The sequence below is a fragment of the Pleurodeles waltl genome, chromosome 10 (assembly GCF_031143425.1).
Source record: "Pleurodeles waltl isolate 20211129_DDA chromosome 10, aPleWal1.hap1.20221129, whole genome shotgun sequence".
NCBI lineage: Eukaryota > Metazoa > Chordata > Amphibia > Caudata > Salamandridae > Pleurodeles > Pleurodeles waltl.
This window is the reverse complement of record NC_090449.1, coordinates 118,205,695-118,223,758: the sequence shown is the minus strand read 5'-3', so window position 1 is coordinate 118,223,758 and position 18,064 is coordinate 118,205,695. Positions and strand designations below refer to the sequence as shown.

The following is an 18,064-nucleotide window of genomic DNA, read 5'->3' as shown; positions in this document are numbered from 1 at the left end:
GCCCTGTCATGGAAGAGCTTAAGGCGGTTCACATGGATCACCCTCTTGGGGCTCCTGCTTGTGCCCAGGTCCACCAGGTAGGTGACCTGACTCTTCCTTTCTAGTACTGGGTAAGGGCCACTCCATTTGTCCTGGAGTGCCCTGGGAGCCACAGGCTCCAGAACCCAGACTTTCTGCCCTGGTTGGAACTCAACCAGTGCAGCCTTTTGGTCATACCAAAACTTCTGGAGCTGTTGGCTGGCCTCAAGGTTTTTGGTTGCCTTTTCCATGTACTCTGCCATTCTAGAGCGAAGGCCAAGTACATAGTCCACTATGTCCTGTTTAGGCTCATGGAGAGGTCTCTCCCAGCCTTCTTTAACAAGGGCAAGTGGTCCCCTTACAGGATGACCAAACAGAAGTTCAAAGGGTGAGAATCCTACTCCCTTCTGTGGCACCTCTCTGTAAGCGAAAAGCAGACATGGCAAGAGGACATCCCATCTCCTTTTGAGTTTTTCTGGGAGCCCCATGATCATGCCTTTTAATGTCTTGTTGAATCTCTCAACCAAGCCATTAGTTTGTGGATGGTATGGTGTAGTGAATTTATAAGTCACTCCACACTCATTCCACATGTGCTTTAGGTATGCTGACATGAAGTTGGTACCTCTGTCAGACACCACCTCCTTAGGGAAACCCACTCTGGTAAAGATACCAATGAGGGCCTTGGCTACTGCAGGGGCAGTAGTCGACCTAAGGGGAATAGCTTCAGGATACCTGGTAGCATGATCCACTACTACCAGGATATACATATTTCCTGAGGCTGTGGGAGGTTCTAGTGGACCAACTATGTCCACACCCACTCTTTCAAAGGGAACCCCCACCACTGGAAGTGGAATGAGGGGGGCCTTTGGATGCCCACCTGTCTTACCACTGGCTTGACAGGTGGGGCAGGAGAGGCAAAACTCCTTAACCATGTTGGACATATTGGGCCAGTAGAAGTGGTTGACTAACCTCTCCCACGTCTTGGTTTGTCCCAAATGTCCAGCAAGGGGAATGTCATGGGCCAATGTTAGGATGAACTTCCTGAACAGCTGAGGCACTACCACTCTCCTAGTGGCACCAGGTTTGGGGTCTCTGGCCTCAGTGTACAGGAGTCCATCTTCCCAATAGACCCTATGCGTTCCATTTTTCTTGCCTTTGGACTCTTCAGCAGCTTGCTGCCTAAGGCCTTCAAGAGAGGGACAGGTTTCTTGTCCCTTACACAGCTCCTCCCTTGAGGGTCCCCCTGGCCCTAAGAGCTCAACCTGATAAGGTTCAAGCTCCAAAGGCTCAGTTCCCTCAGAGGGCAGAACTTCTTCCTGAGAAGAGAGGTTCCCTTTCTTTTGCTGTGTTGTAGTTGGTTTCCCAACTGACTTTCCTGTTCTCTTGGTAGGCTGGGCCATTCTTCCAGACTCCAGCTCTACTTGTTCACCCTGTGCCTTGCATTGTGCTCTTGTTTTCACACACACCAGTTCAGGGATACCCAGCATTGCTGCATGGGTTTTTAATTCTACCTCAGCCCATGCTGAGGACTCCAGGTCATTTCCAAGCAGACAGTCCACTGGGATATTTGAGGAGACCACCACCTGTTTCAGGCCATTGACCCCTCCCCATTCTAAAGTAACCATTGCCATGGGATGTACTTTTCTCTGATTGTCAGCGTTGGTGACTGTGTAAGTTTTTCCAGTCAGGTATTGGCCAGGGGAAACCAGTTTCTCTGTCACCATGGTGACACTGGCACCTGTATCCCTCAGGCCCTCTATTCTAGTCCCATTAATTAAGAGTTGCTGTCTGTATTTTTGCATGTTAGGCGGCCAGACAGCTAGTGTGGCTAAATCCACCCCACCCTCAGAAACTAGAGTAGCTTCAGTGTGGACCCTGATTTGCTCTGGGCACACTGTTGATCCCACTTGGAGACTAGCCATACCAGTGTTACCTGGATGGGAGTTTGGAGTGGAACCTTTCTTGGGACAGGCCTTGTCTCCAGTTTGGTGTCCATGCTGTTTACAGCTATGACACCAGGCCTTTTTGGGATCAAAGTTTTTACCCTTGTACCCATTGTTTTGTGAAGAGGCTCTGGGCCCACCCTCCTGTGCAGGTTTTTGGGGGCCTGTAGAAGACTCTTTACTATTTTTAGTTTTGGTTGTCTCATCACCCTTCTGCTGGGGAGTCTTTGTGACCCCTTTCTTTTGGTCACCCCCTGTTGAAGTTTTGGACACCCTTGTCTTGACCCAATGGTCCGCCTTCTTTCCCAATTCTTGGGGAGAAATTGGTCCTAGGTCTACCAGATGCTGATGCAGTTTATCATTGAAACAATTACTTAACAGGTGTTCTTTCACAAATAAATTGTACAGCCCATCATAATTACTTACACCACTGCCTTGAATCCAACCATCTAGTGTTTTCACTGAGTAGTCAACAAAGTCAACCCAGGTCTGGCTCGAGGATTTTTGAGCCCCCCTGAACCTAATCCTGTACTCCTCAGTGGAGAATCCAAAGCCCTCAATCAGGGTACCCTTCATGAGGTCATAAGATTCTGCATCTTTTCCAGAGAGTGTGAGGAGTCTATCCCTACACTTTCCAGTGAACATTTCCCAAAGGAGAGCACCCCAGTGAGATCTGTTCACTTTTCTGGTTACACAAGCCCTCTCAAAAGCTGTGAACCACTTGGTGATGTCATCACCATCTTCATATTTTGTCACAATCCCTTTGGGGATTTTTAACATGTCAGGAGAATCTCTGACCCTATTTATATTGCTGCCACCATTGATGGGTCCTAGGCCCATCTCTTGTCTTTCCCTTTCTATGGCTAGGAGCTGTCTCTCTAAAGCCAATCTTTTGGCCATCCTGGCTAACAGGCGGTCATCTTCACTGAGAGCATCCTCAGTGATTTCAGAAATGTGGGACCCTCCTGTGAGGGACTCACTATTTCTGACTAACACAGTTGGAGACAGGACTTGAGGGGTCCTGTTCTCCCTATTTAGGACTGGAGGAGGGACATTGGCCTCCAAGTCACTAATTTCTTCCTCTGTGATGTCATCATCAGAGGGGTTGGCTTTTTCAAACTCTGCCAACAGCTCCTGGAGCTGAATTTTGGTAGGTCTGGAGCCAATGGTTATTTTCTTTATATTACAGAGAGACCTTAGCTCCGTCATCTTAAGATGGAGGTAAGGTGTGGTGTCGAGTTCCACCACCTGCATCTCTGTATCAGACATTATTCTGCTAAGAGTTGGAATACTTTTTAAAGAATCTAAAACTGTTTCTAGAATCTAATTTCAAACTTTTAACAAACTTTTAACTCTAAAAGACAATGCTAAACAGGGACTTAACACACAAGGCCCTAGCAGGACTTTTAAGAATTTAGAAAAATTTCAAATTGCAAAAATGAATTTCTAATGACAATTTTGGAATTTGTCGTGTGATCAGGTATTGGCTGAGTAGTCCAGCAAATGCAAAGTCTTGTACCCCACCGCTGATCCACCAATGTAGGAAGTTGGCTCTGTATGTGCTATTTCAAAGTAAGGAATAGCATGCACAGAGTCCAAGGGTTCCCCTTAGAGGTAAGATAGTGGCAAAAAGAGATAATACTAATGCTCTATTTTGTGGTAGTGTGGTCGAGCAGTAGGCTTATCAAAGGAGTAGTGTTAAGCATTTGTTGTACATACACACAGGCAATAAATGAGGTACACACACTCAGAGACAAATCCAGCCAATAGGTTTTTGTATAGAAAAATATATTTTCTTAGTTTATTTTAAGAACCACAGGTTCAAATTCTACATGTAATATCTCATTTGAAAGGTATTGCAGGTAAGTACTTTAGGAACTTCAAATCATCAAAATTGCATGTATACTTTTCAAGTTATTCACAAATAGCTGTTTTAAAAGTGGACACTTAGTGCAATTTTCACAGTTCCTAGGGGAGGTAAGTATTTGTTAGGTTAACCAGGTAAGTAAGACACTTACAGGGCTTAGTTCTTGGTCCAAGGTAGCCCACCGTTGGGGGTTCAGAGCAACCCCAAAGTCACCACACCAGCAGCTCAGGGCCGGTCAGGTGCAGAGTTCAAAGTGGTCCCCAAAACGCATAGGCTAGAATGGAGAGAAGGGGGTGCCCCGGTTCCGGTCTGCTTGCAGGTAAGTACCCGCGTCCTCGGAGGGCAGACCAGGGGGGTTTTGTAGGGCACCGGGGGGGACACAAGTCCACACAGAAATTTCACCCTCAGCAGCGCGGGGGCGGCCGGGTGCAGTGTAGAAACAGGCGTCGGGTTCGCAATGTTAGTCTATGAGAGATCTCGGGATCTCTTCAGCGCTGCAGGCAGGCAAGGGGGGGGTTCCTCGGGGAAACCTCCACTTGGTCAAGGGAGAGGGACTCCTGGGGGTCACTCCTCCAGTGAAAGTCCGGTCCTTCAGGTCCTGGGGGCTGCGGGTGCAGGGTCTCTCCCAGGTGTCGGGACTTAGGATTCAAAAAGTCGCGGTCAGGGGAAGCCTCGGGATTCCCTCTGCAGGCGGCGCTGTGGGGGCTCAGGGGGGACAGGTTTTGGTACTCACAGTATCAGAGTAGTCCTGGGGTCCCTCCTGAGGTGTTGGATCTCCACCAGCCGAGTCGGGGTCGCCGGGTGCAGTGTTGCAAGTCTCACGCTTCTTGCGGGGAGCTTGCAGGGTTCTTTAAAGCTGCTGGAAACAAAGTTGCAGCTTTTCTTGGAGCAGGTCCGCTGTCCTCGGGAGTTTCTTGTCTTTTCGAAGCAGGGGCAGTCCTCAGAGGATGTCGAGGTCGCTGGTCCCTTTGGAAGGCGTCGCTGGAGCAGGATCTTTGGAAGGCAGGAGACAGGCCGGTGAGTTTCTGGAGCCAAGGCAGTTGTCGTCTTCTGGTCTTCCGTTGCAGGGGTTTTCAGCTGGGCAGTCCTTCTTCTTGTAGTTGCAGGAATCTAATTTTCTAGGGTTCAGGGTAGCCCTTAAATACTAAATTTAAGGGCGTGTTTAGGTCTGGGGGGTTAGTAGCCAATGGCTACTAGCCCTGAGGGTGGGTACACCCTCTTTGTGCCTCCTCCCAAGGGGAGGGGGTCACAATCCTAACCCTATTGGGGGAATCCTCCATCTGCAAGATGGAGGATTTCTAAAAGTTAGAGTCACTTCAGCTCAGGACACCTTAGGGGCTGTCCTGACTGGCCAGTGACTCCTCCTTGTTTTTCTCATTATTTTCTCCGGCCTTGCCGCCAAAAGTGGGGCCTGGCCGGAGGGGGGCGGGCAACTCCACTAGCTGGAGTGTCCTGCTGGGTTGGCACAAAGGAGGTGAGCCTTTGAGGCTCACCGCCAGGTGTGACAATTCCTGCCTGGGGGAGGTGTTAGCATCTCCACCCAGTGCAGGCTTTGTTACTGGCCTCAGAGTGACAAAGGCACTCTACCCATGGGGCCAGCAACATGTCTCGGTTTGTGGCAGGCTGCTAAAACTAGTCAGCCTACACAGATAGTCGGTTAAGTTTCAGGGGGCACCTCTAAGGTGCCCTCTGGGGTGTATTTGACAATAAAATGTACACTGGCATCAGTGTGCATTTATTGTGCTGAGAAGTTTGATACCAAACTTCCCAGTTTTCAGTGTAGCCATTATGGTGCTGTGGAGTTCGTGTTTGACAAACTCCCAGACCATATACTCTTATGGCTACCCTGCACTTACAATGTCTAAGGTTTCGTTTAGACACTGTAGGGGTACCATGCTCATGCACTGGTACCCTCACCTATGGTATAGTGCACCCTGCCTTAGGGCTGTAAGGCCTGCTAGAGGGGTGTCTTACCTATACTGCATAGGCAGTGAGAGGCTGGCATGGCACCCTGAGGGGAGTGCCATGTCGACTTACTCGTTTTGTCCTCACTAGCACACACAAGCTGGCAAGCAGGGTGTCTGTGCTGAGTGAGAGGTCTCCAGGGTGGCATAAGACATGCTGCAGCCCTTAGAGACCTTCCTTGGCATCAGGGCCCTTGGTACTAGAAGTACCAGTTACAAGGGACTTATCTGGAGGCCAGGGTCTGCCAATTGTGGATACAAAAGTACAGGTTAGGGAAAGAACACTGGTGCTGGGGCCTGGTTAGCAGGCCTCAGCACACTTTCAATTGTAAACATAGCATCAGCAAAGGCAAAAAGTCAGGGGGCAACCATGCCAAGGAGGCATTTCCTTACAGTGATTCACAACTGGAAGATGTCATGAACATAGTACGTAAAGCAGAGATGTCGGGCAGGTGTGCTAAAGAGTTATTAGCTAAAGAAAAACGTGCTGAAGCAATTTGTAAGGTGATTTCCACACTTATAGGGAAGACTTTCTATGCCCAATCAAAATTTACTTCCAAAGAAAAAAAAAAAATGTTACAGGTGTGGTAGCAGAGATCATTTAGCGTACAGTAGGACATGTCCGGCACTTCAAAGGAAGTGTGGTAACTGGATTATTTGGTCTTTTTGCAAAAGTCTGCAGGAAAATACAGAGTAATGTTAAGTGCATATTTAAGAATTCTGAGCAAGTGGATTCGGAAGATGGAGAAAGTGATGTGAGTGTTGTGAATGGGTGTGATAGTATTGCAAATTCTTCAAACAACTTGATTTTAAATATTAATTAACAGTGTATGAGGAATAACCTGAGTGTCAAATAAGTATTGGTGGTATTAAGATGAAGATCTTTGTAGATTCTGGTTCTCCTTATACAATCATAAATGAAGAAATATGGAGGAGTAAATTTGTGGGAAAGATTGGTGAGGAACTATGTGAACCAGACACACAACCACAAGGATACAGTGGACAGAAGATTGATATGCTGGGTTATAAATGGTTGACATTCAGATTCAAAAATAGGTGTACACGGGCCAAATTATACGTGAGCAAGAAAGGACCACCAGTATTGGGTAGGATTGATTAGGGAAAATTTCACATTATTTTGGATCTCAACAGTGATGAACAGGTGAAACTGGTGGATGAGGTACTGGATATCGCTAAGGAGTTACTGTGCAAGTTCCCATCTGTTTTTAACAACTATGGGTAAATTGAAGGGATTTGAACATCGTATATAGTTCTGAAAACCAATGCTGTTCCAAGGGTGCATAAAGTAAGGACTATTCTGATGATTAAAGATGAAGTATATCAAACGAGTTGGATAAACTAGTACAATTGGGAGTGATTGAACCTGTTGAGGCGTCAGAATGGTTATATCGATTGGTGGTGGCTAGCCGTAGTAATGTTAAGATCCGACTGTGTGGATTTGCACCATTTGAACAATAATATTGTTATTGATCGTTTCCCTTTACCAAGAATAAAGGGAATGGTGATGTCTCTCAAGGGTGCAAAAATATTTTCATCAATAGACTGGTCAGCTGCATATTATCAAATTTCCTCGTCTTCAGATTCCAAGAAGCTTACGGCGTTCATTACACCTTTTGGGTGTTTCCAATTTAACAGAATACCTTTTGGTTTGGCATCTGCTGCAGCAGTTTTCCAAAGACTCATGTTTCAGTTGTTGGGGAATAAGACCGGCATCAACTTTTTCCAAGATGACATTCTAGTTTATGGACGAAACATGGTGAAACATGATTCTAGATTAAAAGTTGTGATGAATCTTTTGGAAAAAAGTGGGTTAATGCTGGAATTTTCTAAATGGAAGTTTGCCAGAGACAGTGTTACCTATCTGGTACATGACACTGGAGCTCAAGGGGTCAAACCAAAAGCATATCTTGTGAACGCCATAAAGGAAGCTCCACCTCTGAGTTCTAAGGATGATGTCAGGTCTTTCCTGGGATTAGTTGAGTACTGCGCAAAAATTATTCCTAGATTTGCTGATAAAAGTTTTCATTTAAGGCAGCTGCTAAAGAACAATGTACAATTTGAGTGGGCAAATAAGTGTCAAGAAGAATTAGCCCGCATTACTTCTGAAAATCGATAAGATTCAAGCTTTACAGTGTTTTGACACAAATATTGATAACTACATTACAACTTATGCCAGCAACAAAGGTTTGGGTGCTGTATTAAGCCAGAAGGACAAGGAAGGACGGGAATTTATTATAGCTTCTGCTTTCAGAGCCCTGTCGCCAACTGAAGAAAAAGTATCCGATAATTGAGAAGAGGCGTTGCCTTGTGCTTAGGATCACTCTAGAGCTTTTGTTTGGGGCAAACCTATAACAATTTTTTGTGACCATAAACTTCTAGTGAAATTATTGACAACAGAGGGTAGTGTAAATGCTTGGTCGAGGACTGCTAGACTATCAGTAAGGAAGAAAGACCAAGCATACACACTGGTGTATGTTCCTGGAAAAAAAACAACCAAGTAGCAGATTGTTTATCTAGAATGCTCACTAAATTGGAAGAACTTGAGGATAAAAAGGTGGAATAATTTTCAAGTAGCCTTTGTTCATGGTGATGCTAGCCATGCTGTATGTAAGAAAGAATGGAAATCTGAATTTGACAAGGACAAATCACTGACAGCAGTTAAATAATTTTTGCATGGACATTGGCCTGATAAATGCAAATTGCATGAGGATGTCAAGCCCTTCTGGGAAGTGCAGTCAGAGTTGTCCATGGAGAACGGTAAGTTATGCCATGAAGGACATTTCAGGATAGTAATAACTAAAGGTGTTTTGAGGAGTTTGTTTTGGTGGCCAAATGTGGCTGATTATGTGGAAAGCTATGTGAGAGACTGTTCAAAATGTGCCAATGCTGATAAAACTTTGAAAACTCTAAGACCACCTATGTCTGACCACTTTTTACCGAAACAGACGTGGGAAATAGTAGCAGTAGACTTTGTTGGTCAGGTAGGCGATGAACAAAAGTATGTAGTTGTTTTGATAGATCAGTTTTCTAGATGGCCTGTTTTAGAAGCTAAGTACTTTAGGAACTTTGAATAATTACAGTAGCATATATACTTTTCACATAAAACACAAATAGCTGTTTCAAAAGTGGACACAGTGCAATTTTCACAGTTCCTGGGGGAGGTAAAGTATTGTTATTTTTAGCAGGTAAGTAAATCACTTACAGGTCTCAGTTTTGGGTCCAAGGTAGCCCACCGTTGGGGGTTCAGAGCAACCCCAAAGTTACCACACCAGCAGCTCAGGGCCAGTCAGGTGCAGTGGTCAAAGAGGTGCCCAAAACAAATAGGCTTCAATGGAGAGAAGGGGGTGCCCCGGTTCCAGTCTGCCAGCAGGTAAGTACCTGCGTCTTCGGAGGGCAGACCAGGGGGGTTTTGTAGGGCACCAGGGGGGACACAAGTCCACACAGAAAGTACACCCTCAGCAGCGCGGGGGCGGCCGGGTGCAATGTGCAAACAAGCGTTTGGTCTCCCATTGAAACCTACAGAGAACCCAAGGGTCTCTTCAGCGGTGCAGGCAGACAAGGGGGGGGCTCCTCTGGGTAGCCACCACCTGGGCAAGGGAGAGGGCCTCCTGGGGGTCACTCCTGCACAGAAGTTCCGTTCCTTCAGGTGCTGGGGGCTGCGGGTGCAGGGTCTTTTCCAGCCGTCTGGACTTTAGGTTCAGGCGGTCAGGGGGAGCCTCGGGATTCCCTCTGCAGGCGTCGCTGTGGGGGCCTAGTGGGGACAACTTTGGTTACTCACAGTCTCGGAGTCGCCGGAGGGTCCTCCCTGAGGTGTAGTTTCTCCACCAGTCGAGTCGGGGTCGCCGGGTGCAGTGTTGCAAGTCTCAAGCTTCTTGCGGGGAGTTGCAGGGGTCTTTAGATCTGCTCCTTTGAAACAAAGTTGCAGTTCTTTTGGAGCAGTGCTGCTGTCCTCGGGAGTTTCTTGTCTTTCTTGAAGCAGGGCAGTCCTCTGAGGATTCAGAGGTCGCTGGTCCTTTGGAAAGCATCGCTGGAGCAGGTTTCTTTGGAAGGCAGGAGACAGGCCGGTAAGACTGGGGCCAAAGCAGTTGGTGTCTTCTGTTCTTCTTCTGCAGGGGTTTTTCAGCTCAGCAGTCCTCTTCTTCTTGTAGTTTCAGGAATCTAAATTCTTAGGTTCAGGGGAGCCCTTAAATACTAAATTTAAGGGCGTGTTTAGGTCTGGGGGGTTAGTAGCCAATGGCTACTAGCCCTGAGGGTGGGTACACAGTCTTTGTGCCTCCTCCCAAGGGGAGGGGGTCACATTCCTATCCCTATTGGGGGAATCCTCCATCTGCAAGATGGAGGATTTCTTAAAGTCAGAGTCACCTCAGCTCAGGACACCTTAGGGGCTGTCCTGACTGGCCAGTGACTCCTCCTTGTTTTTCTCATTATCTCTCCTGGACTTGCCGCCAAAAGTGGGGGCTGTGTCCAGGGGGCGGGCATCTCTACTAGCTGGAGTGCCCTGGGGCATTGTAACACGAAGCTTGAGCCTTTGAAGCTCACTGCTAGGTGTTACAGTTCCTGCAGGGGGGAGGTGTGAAGCACCTCCACCCAGAGCAGGCATTTGTTTCTGTCCTCCGAGAGCACAAAGGCTCTCCCCGCATGGGGTCAGAAACTCGTCTCTCAGCAGCAGGCTGGCACAGACCAGTCAGTCCTGCACTGAACAACTGGGTAAAATACAGGGGGCATCTCTAAGGTGCCCTCTGTGTGCATTTTTTTATAAATCCAACACTGGCATCAGTGTGGGTTTATTATTCTGAGAAGTTTGATACCAAACTTCCCAGTTTTCAGTGTAGCCATTATGGAGCTGTGGAGTTTGTTTTTGACAGACTCCCAGCCCATATACTCTTATGGCTACTCTGCACTTACAATGTCTAAGGTTTTGCTTAGACACTGTAGGGGCATAGTGCTCATGCACATATGCCCTCACCTGTGGTATAGTGCACCCTGCCTTAGGGCTGTAAGGCCTGCTAGAGGGGTGACTTACCTATGCCACAGGCAGTGTGAGGTTGGCATGGCACCCTGAGGGGAGTGCCATGTCGACTTAGTCATTTTCTCCCCACCAGCACACACAAGCTGGCAAGCAGTGTGTCTGTGCTGAGTGAGGGGTCCCTAGGGTGGCATAAGACATGCTGCAGCCCTTAGAGACCTTCCCTGGCATCAGGGCCCTTGGTACCAGGGGTACCAGTTACAAGGGACTTACCTAGGTGCCAGGGTTGTGCCGATTGTGGAAACAATGGTACATTTTAGGTGAAAGAACACTGGTGCTGGGGCCTTGTTAGCAGGGTCCCAGCACACTTCTCAGTCAAGTCAGCATCAGTATCAGGCTAAAAGTGGGGGGGTAACTGCAACAGGGAGCCATTTCTTTACAGGTGGTCATTAAAGAAACTGGTTAACAAGAATTTGTTACCTTTCTGGGAAGTAAGGGATGAATTATCCATGGAAGAAGGTCTATTTCTTAGAAATGGGAAGGTAATACCTCCTATCACCTTAAGGAAGAACATTCTCGAGATTTGCTATGAAGGCCATCTAGGCATTGTAAGACAAAGAATAGAGTGAATTATTGGTACTGGTGGCCTGGGCTAGATAAGGAGGTAGAAAAGATGGTGAGAGATTGCCATGTTTGCGAGAATGCGGACAAGAAACAGGTGACGTTAAGACCGCCCTTACATCCTATTTCTTCCCCTAACATGACTTGGGAAAGAGTAGGCATTGATGTCATGGGACCCATAGGTGAAGGCAATAAGCAGACCTTCCTACTAGTACTCGTGGATCATTTTTCAAAGTGGCCGGAGGTAGGAATTGTAAGGAAAGCTGATGCAAGTAATATCATTAAATTTATGGATAACATTTTCGTAAGGGAGGGTTTACCAAAATGTATTGTGTCTGACAATGGGCCACAATTCACGTCATCAGCTTTCCAAGATTATGTAAGGAGGAATGGAGTCAAACATCATACCACCTCGATTTACCATCCGGCGGGTAACGGTGCTGTCGAAAGGTTTAACCGCGTACTCAAAAGGAATGATTCAATTATCTAATTGCAATCATTTAGTTTGGGAAACAGAATTATGGAAAACCTTATGGGCTTTTAGGATTACCACATGTACTAGTACAAACGCAAGTCAGTTTGAACTCATGAGAGGTAGGACTCTCATGTCAAAGGATAATGTAGGTTGGCTCAAAGCTGCCAAAAGGGTAGAATGGTGCCCTGAGGAAGTGAGGACGAATATTGAGGAAGCTCAGGGTAAATATAAGAGGTATTATGATGACATCCACAAGTGTAAGGAGTTTAGGTTATGTGTTGGCGATGCTGTGAGAGTCAAGAGCAATAAACACACAAATAAAAGGTCAAAGTAAATGCTCTTCTCCCTTGAGAGTAATTGCAGTGTACAATAATTCAGTGAGACTCAGTGATGGTAAAGTGTGGTACGTATCTGCATTGTCAATGTGTAAGGGTACCAGACCTGACTCTGGAAAAGAGAATAGTTTTCTGAAGAGTTATAAGTGGAAAGAATGGTTAGAAGGAAAGGGTGAGAGGAGAGAAGAACATGACTTTCAATGTCAACATAGAGTTGATTCTGGAAGCACTAGTGATTATTACCTTCCAACTGGTGACCAATGGTCATCTAACAGTTCTAGTAGCTTGGAAGGAATTCCCAGTAGGAGTGGTAGATGGAGTAGATTTGGCTGGAGAATCTTGAAACCAAATAAGTTCGATGACTATTATTCTTAGAAACATTCTTAGAAACAGTTTATTTGAAACATGTTCAATTGTTTTTGTTTATAGGAATATGTTATGTTGTATGTTGTTTATTTTCATATTGTTTTCCATTGTAAAGAGAGAAGATATGTAGTGTATGCAGAGAACGTGGTTGTCACCGTTCTCGAAGTGCCTCGCGCTTGTGATGTTGCACGCTCTTGTTATTTTACATAGAGCCATTCGAGAACAGCAACGGTGGAGAAACTGTTGTGGAGACTGACAGAAGAACTGCACGGCTCCCTTGTATGATTATGTACCGTATGGAATAAAGCATACTTTGTAATCCTCAACTGTTAGCGGAATCTTTACACAGAGCTGCCTCCATTTGGGCTAATGGGGGGACGAGAACATAGGTGCATTGGTCTCTGGAGTCAATTCAAGACAGGATGAAAGAAAGGCATTCAGAAATGAAAAGGCGTTATGATGAACTTCATTGAGTTCAACCAGTTAATACTGAAGTTTGAGATTGGATTTGGGTTAAAAAACCAGGTAAGGTAATTAAGGGTCATAGTCAATTTTATGGACCTGAGGAAGTGATAGAGGTATTGAATAACGAAGTCAGGGTGAGAAGTGGTAAGGTGTGGAATCTCAAATGTGTAGCCAAAGTGCCTCATGATGTGTGTAAGGAAGGCTTTCCTAATGAAGATTTCCATTGGTTGGATATGGAAGTTGGTGGTGGGGAAGTGAGCGAAGAAGGAAGTTATGGTGGAAATAATGAGAAAAGTAGTAGTGGTGAAGTGAGTGAGAATGTGAAGAATGGTGAAGTAGGTGCGAGATCAGAAGTGATGGAGGGTGTGAGAGTAAGGAAACCACCAGATTGGCTTAGAGCTTATGTGTGTTCAGAGAAAGTTTTCCTGGAAGGGGATAGAGAGTTTTGTTTTCTACCAACACAAGAAAACTAAGTGTTAGTAGCTAGTTGAATGTACATCTATGTATACTTAAACGTAGCCTTATTTGCTCCTTTATTGTATTTAGTTTTCTTGTGTTCTGTTTTGATTGTTTTCTGGAAAGCGATGTGTTGTGTTTATTACTGAATGTATTCCATATGTTACCGTGACAAGATGGAACACTGGGAAGTGAAGAACAGGGAACCGCACTGGAGAAGACGTGTAAGCATTGGCTCCAGACAATAAACCTTATTACTACCAAATTGTGGGTGTGGCATTAACACAACAACCTGATCATCCATGCGCCTTCTACATAACCAGGAAGGTACTACACACCAGTGAAAACAACCCGGACACTTTGCATCCAATTTTCACAGCCACCAACCAACTTAAGAGTCACCAATTATCAACAATATCCAGTCAGCCTGAGCAGTAACAGAACAAGATTCCTAGATAGAGACAACACCAATACTTTGTTTGATCAAAATACATTAACAATGCGCGTACAACTGTCACCGACACCCCATACGTTTTGAACATGTCCTCGCATATCTCAACAGCGTTAACTCTCCATTCTTGTCCAAAAGCCTCAACCTTGCACCTGTAGGTATCAAGCCAAGTCCTACCTGCTCCTCCACCATCACAAGCAGCCACCTTCCAAGGACCTAATCCGTTTTTCTCCTTAGCAAAGGAATGCACTTGCACAGGTAGAACCTATCACCTGCCTTTTTCTGCTATGTGCATCCCTGTGCTACACTTCCCCATCTTGCTTCTACTACTACCTCCAGCTCCTCGTGCCACTGGAATCCACAGGACTTTATCTTCCAAACCCCTGATCCCTCTTGTATTCACAGAAGGCAACCTCACCCTCCTCGCTGATATCATCTACGAAGTCCTCTGGGTCGCTGAAACACGTCCCATCGTCCTCCGGTTGCTCATCCTCATCTTCTTCGTCATCGTCGTCTGGAGCCTCGTGTGCCCCTTCAGCCTGTTCTTCTTCCTCCGCTCCCTCTTCCTCCTCCTCCCCGGATTCTTCGGGTCCTGCTGCGTTCTCCCCAGGCTCGGTCTCTGCAGGAGGATCTGCGCTCTCAGGCGGTTCCTTCTTCACAGCCATCTCGGACTCTGACTTGTTACTGGCCGTATCCTCTATTTCTTCACCTAGCCCCTCCACCGCACCCGGAATCTCCTCGGTAGCAATTTTGACTAAATATCCCGCTTTCTGGGCCGAGATGGAATCAGTAGGCCATGTGCGCTACACCCGGCGCGAGACTGTAAAGGATCCTACCAACCTCGGCCGCGGGGGTATGAAACTTCTTCAGCTCATGCTATATATGCATTGGGTCCAACTTACAGCACGAGCAAAATCGACATCACGCTTTCTTCTTTTATTTATTGTCTCATTTATGCTTTAGCCTTGAGACACCCTAATTGTAAAGTTCTCACTGTTTCTAAAGAAACACCCCTCATCTTTGGATACTTAGTTTAGTCCAAGATGGCGGCACACCGAGGACTCATATCATAATAGACATAGAAACAGGGTTATAAACCGAAAACACCCCACATCACACGTACACGTTTTTACCCAGAACTATTGAACGCACGCTACGTGTCGCGACAGGAAGTGTCAGTTCTGTTCTTTGGAAGGTGTTCATTTCCCTTTGTATGTGACAGCTGGTAAAATAGTTGAGGAAAACGGTGCTACTGCTTTCATTTGCTGTGCCAGTACCTGTATTATTTAGCCTTTCATATATATTCAGTTATGAAATAGAAATATGTTTTAGTGTCTAAAATACAATTTGTAGAACACATTGTTTTATTGTTTTTTATAATCTTCTTGGTTTAAATTTATAATCTATTTATAATCTATATATACACTTCGCTAGTTTTTAAAAAGACCAATGAATTCCACATAATCATCTTTACTCATATGGTTACAACTAATTGTATGAAAGTGTAAATAAATATGGACCTACATAAAAGTGAAGTACAAATCAATACTCCGCCATAAGGTAAATACAATGTAATCATTTCTAGCAATTGCAAATAAGAATTTTTATTTATGTGAACGTACGTGATAACATTTCAGGAAAGGAAAGTGGGAGATTTTATAGAAAAATCGGGTTAGTAGATTTCCCCCAATCTTCTAGCTTATACGGAAGCAGAGGCAATTTCAGACGGGAGACAGTCAAACTAAAGTCATTTTTGGTCCCTCCTGAAACAAGTCAGTTGGTATGTATGTAGTAAGGACAAAAACACGAGGATCTTACTTTCTCCTGCTGTACTAGGTGCTATGGTCGTGACCTCCACATTCATTGGGCTCCATACTGGGAACTAAAGATGTGGAGGTCACGCCCATAGACCAAGCACCAGAGCAGCAACGGCTATCATGTGCTCTTCAGGTGCTCCCACCTTGTGACACCCTCCTGGGTCAGAGTGGGAGACTCCCAAACTCTTCCAGGAGGGGAAGTCACTTTCCGGCCAATGGCACAATTTCATCAGTAAAGCTATCACATCATTGGCAGACTAGCACCCAGGAAACCACTTCCTGGTACGCTTGTAGCACTGGGGTGTGTCAGGTCTGAAAGCCTGGTTCTCCATGCTACCGGTAATTGTGCTGAAAGAGAAATGTTGTTTGGGAGCTGAGAAACTTAGCTTTCAAACTACACCTCCCTTTCACTGTAGAGCTCTGGGCGATCACAGTAGGATGTGAACTCATGGCGTTCCCTCTGACACCAGGAACTTTTGTTGGGGACAGGGGCTTCTGCTCCCACCACTACCCCTAACACCTATAGTCTTTCTGCCCTTTTTGAGTGGGACATTACACCCAATCTGCTGAAAGGTCACTAGACAATAGGGAGTCTTATTAAAAAAAAGAAAGGGATATGGTGAGCCCACAGTGCACAGGGCCATGCCCAACCCCCCAAAACAGTCAGAACAGTCTTTGTGCCACCCACCAGAGAGCAGAATGGAAGGTTAGACACAGAAGCCCAGTAGACTCCAGGGCTATATAAAAAATAAATTAAAAAAGGGGTGGCAGTCGCCCCCCACAGACAGGATCAAGCTCCACCCAATAAGGCCCGCAGTCTTTGTGGCACTCTAGTGACAGATTGAGGGTTTTGCCCCAATCTGCCTCCCCTGTGGAGATGAGAAAAGCGCAGTGGACACCAGGGATTATTAGAAGAATAAAACAAGCATTTGCAATGCAATAGGTCTCACATTACCGAGAGTTATTGCTGTTTGCGTTGTAACTGATAATGACAACCTCGCATTTGGAACCTTATAAATATTTAGCCATTCAGCCCATTAAACGGTTATCAGAAATAAACTGTGTTTGTGCATTCCTACATGCACTTGGCCTTAGACTGTATTGATCTGAACATACCCTATAGAGCACCACAGTAAAAATAGCATTTGGAAGAAACATTGTCATGTAGCCATATATACAGCCCATAGAGGGCATAATCACATAAAAAAGAATCATTAAGAACATTGCAATGTAACCATATTCATCCACTGAGGGCATACTGTATTACTCATTTTCAGGCATTAGCAGGACTTTTAAATATAATATAACTGTGGAGTCAGTGGCACAAGGGTGCAGTGTAGGTTGATAATAGATGTCCCTGTAGAGCAGGGGTCTTCAAACTGGGAAGCAGGCCCCCTAGGGGGGCCTCAAGTGATCCGGGGGGGGGGGGGGGGGGGGGGCGCCAGGCTCTGGTCAAAAGAGGCATTACAGAGATGTAGGAAGTTGGCTCTGTATGTGCTATTTCAAAGTAAGGAATAGCATGCACAGAGTCCAAGGGTTCCCCTTAGAGGTAAAATAGTGGTAAAAAGAGATAATACTAATGCTCTATTTTGTGGTAGTGTGGTCGAGCAGTAGGCTTATCCAAGGAGTAGTGTTAAGCATTTGTTGTACATACACATAGACAATAAATGAGGTACACACACTCAGAGACAAATCCAGCCAATAGGTTTTGTTATAGAAAAATATCTTTTCTTAGTTTATTTTAAGAACCACAGGTTCAAATTTAACATGTAATATCTTGTTTGAAAGGTATTGCAGGTAAGTACATTAGGAACTTTGAATCATTTAAATTGCATGTATACTTTTCAAGTTATTCACAAATAGCTATTTTAAAAGTGGACACTTTGTGCAATTTTCACAGTTCCTGGGGGAGGTAAGTTTTTGATAGTTTTACCAGGTAAGTAAGACACTTACAGGGTTCAGTTCTAGGTCCAAGGTAGCCCACCGTTGGGGGTTCAGAGCAACCCCAAAGTTACCACACCAGCAGCTCAGGGCCGGTCAGGTGCAGAGTTCAAAGTGGTGCCCAAAACGCATAGGCTTCAATGGAGAGAAGGGGGTGCCCCGGTTCCAGTCTGCCAGCAGGTAAGTACCCGCGTCTTCGGAGGGCAGACCAGGGGGGGTTTTGTAGGGCACCGGGGGGGACACAAGCCCACACAGAAATTTCACCCTCAGCGGCGCGGGGGCGGCCGGGTGCAGTGTTAGAACAAGCGTCGGGTTCGTAATGGAAGTCAATGAGAGATCAAGGAATCTCTTCAGCGCT

The 18,064-nt window shown here is 45.8% G+C and overlaps 1 protein-coding gene across 1 annotated transcript in view; it reads right to left on the bottom strand.

Moving 5' to 3' along the window:
• Window positions 1–14,970, bottom strand: part of EIF3B (eukaryotic translation initiation factor 3 subunit B) — a 196,498-nt gene extending 181,528 nt beyond the window's left edge. Inside the window, exon 1 of the mRNA XM_069209942.1 lies at window positions 14,367–14,970. Within this exon, the coding sequence (XP_069066043.1) occupies window positions 14,367–14,613 (247 nt within the window). The 5' untranslated portion in view covers window positions 14,614–14,970. The remainder of the gene's footprint in view (window positions 1–14,366) is intronic.
• Window positions 14,971–18,064: the final 3,094 nt, after the last annotated feature.